This window comes from Osmerus eperlanus, chromosome 16, assembly GCF_963692335.1.
Source record: "Osmerus eperlanus chromosome 16, fOsmEpe2.1, whole genome shotgun sequence".
NCBI lineage: Eukaryota > Metazoa > Chordata > Actinopteri > Osmeriformes > Osmeridae > Osmerus > Osmerus eperlanus.
The window spans coordinates 11,724,250-11,732,721 of NC_085033.1; the positions used below are offsets into that span (position 1 = coordinate 11,724,250).

General features: G+C 43.6%; 1 protein-coding gene across 1 annotated transcript; it reads right to left on the reverse strand.

Annotated features, from left to right (window-relative positions):
• Positions 1-786: 786 nt before the first annotated feature.
• On the reverse strand, positions 787-7,506 carry cop1 (COP1 E3 ubiquitin ligase). The gene is made up of 20 exons (XM_062481000.1): positions 6,791-7,506; positions 6,373-6,432; positions 6,139-6,236; positions 5,891-5,955; positions 5,668-5,787; positions 5,426-5,494; positions 5,273-5,332; positions 4,982-5,061; positions 4,579-4,636; positions 4,254-4,368; positions 3,992-4,127; positions 3,674-3,817; positions 3,398-3,506; positions 3,005-3,086; positions 2,751-2,867; positions 2,509-2,626; positions 2,229-2,353; positions 1,906-2,066; positions 1,458-1,502; positions 787-1,242 (listed from the first exon to the last, which is right to left on the reverse strand). The coding sequence occupies exons 1-20, from the start codon at positions 7,135-7,137 to the stop codon at positions 1,225-1,227; spliced, it is 2,127 nt and encodes a 708-aa protein (XP_062336984.1). The 5' UTR covers positions 7,138-7,506; the 3' UTR covers positions 787-1,224.
• Positions 7,507-8,472: the final 966 nt, after the last annotated feature.

An 8,472-nucleotide genomic window follows, 5' to 3' on the forward strand; every position in this document is an offset into this window, starting at 1 on the left:
ACCTAGCCAAGCATCATAATCTGTAGCTAGGTTTCTAAGCTCTGGACCAGGATAATTATATCCCTGGCAGAGGAAAGAATGTGTTTTTTAGAGGCACACAGAGGACACCAAGTGTTCACTGTGTGTATAACATGGACACTTCCTAGTGGTGAGCTTAGAATGCCAGTGAATCTGGAGCAGATACAAAAATATGTATAATAATTGCCTGACATAAATATTGTGTCAGGCAACTCGATAAAAGTCAAAAGATAATTGCTTTGCAAATAATTTATTCAGGTATACAAATACAAAACATCTCTCTTGTTCATGTATCATAAAATAGGTATGTCTCGACTGTCTGGCAAATCCACTGTGTTTGAGTGTTGCAACCTGCAACTTGACCTTCTAAAAAAGGCCTATTTTGGAGACATGATTCATACTGTCTAGTAGAAATTATGTGACGTTACAGAACAGAGATGGAGAAGGGGTTGGGAAATGTTACCAAGTGTGGGGCAGCACGTAGCTTCCGGAAAGTTCCTCTAATAAATCTTTATTAGATTCTTGATGTTTAACCATACGGTCGCAAATCTGATTAGTGGATTAAAAGTTAGAACTGTTAAAAAGTGGTTGCCAGTCCTCAAACACCCAGAACAAAGGAGAGAGTGGCCAAAAACAAACACCAATAATAACACGACAGATACACATGACGGGCTCAAACAGCATTCATACAAAGTTGTTTTGCATTCGATTTGTATGTATTGTGCTTTGGCCTTTTCATAAAAATGCAAGGTAGCTTCTCTCTGGATGTACCTCTGACAGTGTGTAGCACTTTTATTTTAAAAAGAACAAGACATGGTTTACGTAACCTCATCGAAACATTAAGAGATGTTCTAATAGTCAATATACTGTGTCTTTATTCAAAAAAGCGGCTTTGAAAAGACAAACTCCTCCACTAGTTTGTGCAGAAAGGGTATTCTTACTCAAGTGTTGCTCTGAAACACACGTACATCACCCACAGTCCTAGAGTCGTTGGATGTTCAGTCTTTTCACAAAGAATATCGCCCCTTAAAATCAAAGGAGTTCAGAGTTGGGCTGGATATATGAGCTCCACCAGTTCCTCAGGTCCTGACCATGGCTCTACTCAAAGCCCAGCCTTGAAGCACCTAGAAATGGATTCTCCATGAATCACAAAAAGGAGCGTCTCAAAATGTCTACCAGGCTTTGAAGAAGATTTCGGCCGGAACATCAAACAAGCTCAAGCACCTAAATGGGCATAAAAGGCACTTGATCAGAGAGGAATACAGCCTCCATTCTTTTTTCCCCAAGGCTGAATTCTGTTGCAAACTTTCAAAAGTGCACACATGAACGCAAATGGACTCACACATACACTAAACCCACAGAACCACCCCCACACACATCCTGCGTGAGGCAGAACACACTTACTGAGGAAAAAGACAACACAAGAAAGCCACACAAACCTTGATTGTCCCTTGGCTGTTCGCAGCAATCAGTACGTTCGACTCCTGAAGGATAAGATGGTCAAGAAAACATGAGACACACACACAAAAAATCATATACAATAAATATCCTAAAGAAAATACAAAACATAGCTGCAAGCCCTCTCCTGCTCTACCCAGGAGAAGTGTCAGCCAGGGCTGCGTTTCCCAAAAGCGTCGTAAGCCTAAGTTGATCGTAGAATCCATCGTACGACGAATCGTAGTTTTACGGGCCGTTCCCAAAGACACAGTAGCTAAAGTGTCTCTTGAAAATGCGTAGCTCTTGAAAGCGCATAGATTATCCTACTCCTTTACGAGCATGTTTGGAAAATGCAAGAAATATCGATGGTTTTGTTATTTCGCTCGATCGTTGCTACGATCTATCGTTATCGGGAAGCGCAGCCCTGGCCTGGCCTGCTGTGAGCCTCACCCCGTCAGGCAGAGCCCTCCAGCACACGGCACTGACAAACTCGTTGGTGTCGTCCTCCTTCTTGTCCTTGTCCAGAACGCTCTTAACAGTGTCAAACTTGAACGTCAGCAGGGTCTTGGATAGGCCCTTATAGTACAGGTAAAGAGAGTTGTTCTCACTGCCTGCGAGGGGGGCGGGGGGAGACAGGATATCATCAGCAGAGGCAACAAGCGCGTTCAGCATTTGAAACAGAAGGATGGACAAACAGACAGGTAAGCAAACACACACACACAGATTGACAGATTAGAGTCGGAGAGGACCCCCGGCCCGCTCCTCGCACTCACCACAGGCCACGTAGTCTCCGTTGGAGGCCAGGCCCACAAAGTTCTTCTCGTTGATGTGTCCCTTGAAGGAGCGAAGGCAGTGCGGCTTGTTGACGTTCCACAGCTTCAGCTGGCTGTCTGTGGAGCTGGGGACCACAGACACAGTCACACTGGGCTCCCCTCTCGTCAGGGCGACCACGTAGCAACGTGTACAGCATCAACAAAGGGAGGGGGCCGCCTGCGTAAAACGGACAACTCATTACGAGGTCGCCGTTACGGTCGTGTAACCACGGTAACTTACGCGGAGACTATTTCCTCGCCGTTGACAAACTTGGCGTAGGACACGGCCTTCCTGTGGCCTTTGAACACCATGATGGGCTGCTTAGTGTTGCGGAGATCGTAGTAGTGGACGCAGTGGTCTGTGGAGGAACACCCACAACACATGAATCTCTTGCCGTCGCTCTGCGCTCTGAAGCAAGGGCAAAGGCCCCTGCACGCGTGGCTTCTGTTAGGTAAGAGGAAGCAGGTCAACGGAGGACGTACCGGCACATCCAAAGGCCAAGTGGTACCTGGACGTGGGGCTGAACTTGACACAGCACACGTTGGCCTTGGCCTCGATGCTGGCAACTGAGTTGTCGAGGTTGGTCGACCACAGCTTCACTGAAAATCAAGCAGCACAAGTGAGGTCCAAATCCAGACTCGCCACTGTTCCAGCTCGTGGCAACGTCGTTCTTTTTCAACCAGCTAGACAAATTGGTTATCGATGTACTTTAAAACACCTCTTCTTTAATTGTTACCTTTAGCGTCATCCGAGCCAGAGGCTAAAAGTTTGGGGTCCATCAAGTTGAAGTCGACACTCCAACATCTTTTCTCATGCTCCTGAGGACAGAGTATCACACACGTTCAATTCCAGTCACATTCACTGGAACAATTTTGGGTGCGGGCCAGCGACTGGGCTTGATTGTACTACAGCACAAGGAATATTTGTAATCAACTCAACATCGATGCTTGAGTCTCCCCAGTGTCAAATGCCAGGTGGGGATTTGAGTCATCACAATGATCCAAGTGGTTCCATAAGGCCAGGCAAGATCCATCAAGCACAGATATTTTATGAGTAAAATCATTGAAATATTCAAGGCCAGTGAGGAGTTCACATTTACATTTAGTCATTTTTACCCACAGTATCTTACCTGGTAGACTTTGGACCTCTGTCCGGTGAAGCCGTCCCACAGGATGACTGTGCCCTCATAGTCACTGCTGGCCAGCAGGTTCTTATGGTAGCTACTCCAGCTGATACAGCTACACACAGGAGGGGGAGGTCAGTTAGGGCCAGCAGACACAGGCATGGGAGCTCTCAGTTCAGACATACTCATATACATAGTGTGTGAGTGTTTGTGTTCACAAAGAGGAAGCTATACCAGACACTATATGCAAGCTGGAGAAGACGAGTCGAAAATAGAAATGACCTGATCTTGGAGTTGCAGGTCATCTCGTTGACGGGATAGTGAATGTCCACAGCATCCTGGATCACTGTGCCATACTCAAACACTTTGATCTTTTTGGTGACACCCGCGATGGCAAAGTAATCACAGTCTCGGTCAAACTCAATGCTGCAAAGAGAAGGGGAAGACAGAGGTGCTTTGACAGTAACTCTTTCATGACTCTGACAAGGGAGACTACATACAGCAGAACAGAACCAGCCAGTGATGATATGAGAAGACTACCCTATGCTGGTCAAAGTAGGCATCACAATGTGGATGATAACAGTCAAACTAACTGAATACCTAGAGACAATACTGGAGCCATTGTAGAGGTCACTGGCATAGGACAGAGTGGCCAGTGGCCGTACTGAATTGTAGCGGGTGAACTTGGACAGACACTCCATGAAATCATCCAGCTGATTCAGATTCCTGCCTTCATCTGCAGAAGAAAAAACTAAATCAATGGCAAACTATTCACCGATACACCTTTGCTATAGTGTGCCATCTTTCCGGTATTGTCTTAATAAATCCCCGGGGAGAGTGGACAGGGAGAGTGCAGTTGTACCTGTGATGCGTGTCATCCTGTTAGAGAAGTAGCACTGCTCCAGGTCTTCAAAGTGAGCCGTCAGCCTTTTCCTCCGGGACGCCAGAGTGCTGTTGTACCATGTCTGCCTCTTACCCTGAGTGGCACAAACACTCAATTAGATTTAGAAAAGGTTTTTATTGCCTATTTGTTTTTTTGTTTATATATTAAAAACAAATAGGCAAGAAAAACCTTTTCTAAATCTAATTGAGTACTACTTGACAAAATACTTGACAAACCTTAACTCTTTAAAAAAAAAAAACATCCACCAAGATATGAATTGAGACCATTAAGAGAAGGAATGTACCTGAACCGCTCCTCCGAACCCTGGAGGCTGATTGTATTCTGTGGAATCAATAATACTACTGCAAAAGAAAGAGGCAGGGGTAGGTTGATACAGATGATGTAATTTGCTCTAATATGAGGGAGATTCATATACACTCTTTACAGATATCTAGATTCAGATTTTGTTTTTAACACTATTTGGTTGTGCTTAAAAGGGTAAAAGGGTTAAGGGTATTACATGGATTGAAGTAGGTCTTCAACATTGATGATCTGACATACAGGAATATTATTATACACACACACACACCGATATTCCAAATAATATTCCAAATATATATATACTTGTATTTTATTTGTATACATGTGTTCAATATGCCTCTAAATGCTTTAAGAGCAGCACATGAATGTAAGCCTCATTGTTGTACCTGGGAGCAGGAGGTGGAGCCTCCACATTAGGCACAGTGCTGTCCAGGTCCATCACTGGGGAGTACAGCCCACTCATTTCCTAGAAAACACACCAGACACAAGCCTGAGTTCAGCTCTGAAATGAATTCAGGTGGACAAACATGAATAATGTTTCGAAATGAAAACCATTATTTTGCAGGGGTGAACATCTGATTTGGCTACACCATTAGTGAGACAAGCAGGCTGTGTTGCCCAAACGGTGCGTTTGATTTTCCAGATAAAGAACCAATTCTAAAAGGTTTCATTTTTACCTCAACACGTTTGATATCCTCCTCCAGAAAGTTCAGTTCCTTCTGCAACTGTTCCAGTTGCTAAGATCACAGGACACAATATGATTGAACATTACTTCATTACATCGGGCTTACATCAGAACTAGCAAATATAGGGGAAAAACTCAAATAAACCTCTCGTTTATTCCTCCTGGCTTCTTTCAGGAACTCCATCAAGATCTGACGCTGTGCTGCTTGGGATTCCTACATGAACAACAAACGCCATACCATGTCAACCAGATAAGATAAAAAAAGGTTTTATGTAAAACAACATCTGCGAGATAATCACCAGGCTAAGGAACGTAAAACAGACCACCAGCATTCTAAGAAGCATTAAGAGATATGTCACGCTTTAACAGCCTGTAAATAATCCATACCGCTTCCAACTGTTTCTTTTTCTGGACCAGTAGCTCCAACATCAGGTTGACGTTGGCGAGATCCAGGTTATCTTGTTCCGGGCCTAGAACGTCCTGGAACACCTGCCACCTGGTTCCATTCTTCAGAAGAAGAAAATAACCCACCCAATGAAAACCGTGCAGCTACACACACACACACACTTGAGTGTGTGTGTTTTCTAATGTTCACACTTGTGTCACTTACAGGATGGTCCATCTTCAACCTCTTCTCGTCTGACCTCTGTTTTTGCTTAAGGATAAGCTCATTGACTGCAAGAAAGCATCGAAATAAGAGTTGATACAATTGCAGAACAAAGATGCAAAGCACTTGCAAGACTACCTAATTAAGAAGACTATCACAACCTCTAATTCACAGCGTACAATCAGACTTTAGGAATAGTTATCTGCACAGCCTCTCATGACCACATTGCCTGTGTAAGGTGTCAGACCTACCAAGAAAATTTGGATACAGCTGATCGATGTTGTCTATTATGTAGTTACATTTCGGACATCTGTTGCTGTCCTCCAAACTCTGGCGGATGCACTTGTAGCTGAGGCAACACAAGTTTGAGAAATGTGACAACAAACATGGGTAGATGTGGGGTAATTGTGTTCCAATCAAACGTGCCATTGGCTTGTTTAATATGTGCTAATGATACAATTTTTTGCTGCCCACGCGTAGCTTACCAGAAACTGTGTCCACATTTTGTCATGTGTGCCTCCTCAATCATTTCAAAGCAAATTGGGCTGCAAAAACAAAGCACGTCAAGTTTAATATCTGGCCTCTATGGACTAACCCTACAACATTTGGTGACTGTGATGGAGAAAGGGTAACGTTACCTATAAACACTTGACATGTTAAAAACGAATGTTTGCTACTTGGTTGAAACTAAATTATCTATACTATAGATGTAAGCTAGCAAGCTAACTTTCTGGTTGCTTTTTACTATTGAAGCTACTAGCTAGGTGGTTAGTGGCGAACAAGCTTTAAAATAGTACATAGCTAGCTAGATCCAGCCAGCTAACTGTAGCCAGCTAGCTAATGTTAGACAAATGTTCAATTACACACAGTCTAACGTCGTTAGCTTATACTACAAGAACTCACCACACAAAATCGTTGCTTTTGTCCTCGTATGAATTTAAAAGACCGTTGTACAAAGGTGCTGAGTAGAGAGAACGTTTTCTGCTTCCACCGGACGAGGATGGACTGGGTCGGCTCAACGAAGCTAAGCCTCCTCTTGAAGACTGAACAGCCAGGGCAGGAACGGGCAATCCTTCACCAGCTGTTGCTGTCGTACGTGTGGGCACAACATTTCCAGAATTGTTACCATTTGTGCTGCCTGCTACGCCGTTCCCACCATTGACGCTGGCAGAGTCTCCAGTACTGCTGCTACTTGTGCTGGGTACAGAGCCTACCCCACCGCCACTTTGCTGTTCCCGTTTGCTGGACATAATTGAAGACTGATGCTAAACTCTTCTAAGGCCGCTAGCTAACGTTAGCCGGTGAGCTAGCTAGCTACCTAGGACTACTCTGCAGTTCACTGCATCCGTACCGAGCTAGCCTAGCAAATAGCTAACTAGCTAGCTAGACTAAGCTAGCTAGTTTAGGAAGCTCGCTTTTTAAGGCATAAAGCAATTATTTACAAATCCATTTAGCAGTTACAATTGCCTGTTTTGCAAGCCCTTGCGAATAACCTGTTGAAGCGTTATGAGAAAACTTGTCATGCCTATCGGAACAAAATAGTCAAATCCTTCACACAAAATCAACGTCTATCAAGCTACGTTTGAGGATTTGCAGAACCAATCTCTAAACTCTAGTGGGTTGCCAGATTTGTCTCGCGCTATCCCCCTATAGAGCATTCAACGAACCCCCTTAGTCTGTTTTCACATAGTTTACTCACTGCACTCATGGGAAAAGAATGTAGAAAGGCAGTGGTACTATAGTAAGTCTGTGAACAGGTCCAAGGTCACCATGTGTTTTACGTAAGTGTTTTAGTAAATGGTTTTAGACCTGTGGGTAGAATTGTGTCATGGGTGTACAATAACATTGCCCAAGGACGTTGTGTCCTTGGGCAAGGCACTTCACCCTACTTGCCTCGGGGGAATGTCCCTGTACTTACTGTAAGTCGCTCTGGATAAGAGCGTCTGCTAAATGACTAAATGTAAATGTAAATGATTTCAAATCCAGAATATTTTACATGAAGATGTAGGTGAACCATGCTCTACTACACTAAGAGTCTATCACTATCAGATGGTCCCATCTCAAATAACCATTAGACTTGGCTGATCTTGCATTTGCACCTGCGTCACACGTGATGAGGAGATGTCTTTCTTTAACACAATTAACTAGTAAAACAACGACAATACTGGCAAGTCGCATTCGTTTTATGATTTTTTGCCAGCCGATTTACAGGCTTCAGAATTTTATACTCATTTAAGAATTGTCTATTGACAACCACAAGAGGGCAGCATGTTTCAGTACATATGGTAGACTTTTGTAAAAGTTTGTCAAACTGGTGGTCTTTCCCTATGGGTCTTTCCCTCTTGGTTTTCTATTTTGCAGGATAATAGCCTGGTAGACCAGTCTGGTCATTACTGAGGCCTCCTCCTTCAATCTTTTCATAGAATTTTCAAACCCTCGTGTGATTTAAAAGCAGATGGTCCAACAGCATTATGCTTTTTGATCTACCGGTATATTAAGTATACAAGTAAGAGGGGTGCAGTAAAGATACTCAGTTAAATGCTGGTTTTGGAAAGAAGACATAAGACAATTGACAAGAATATTTT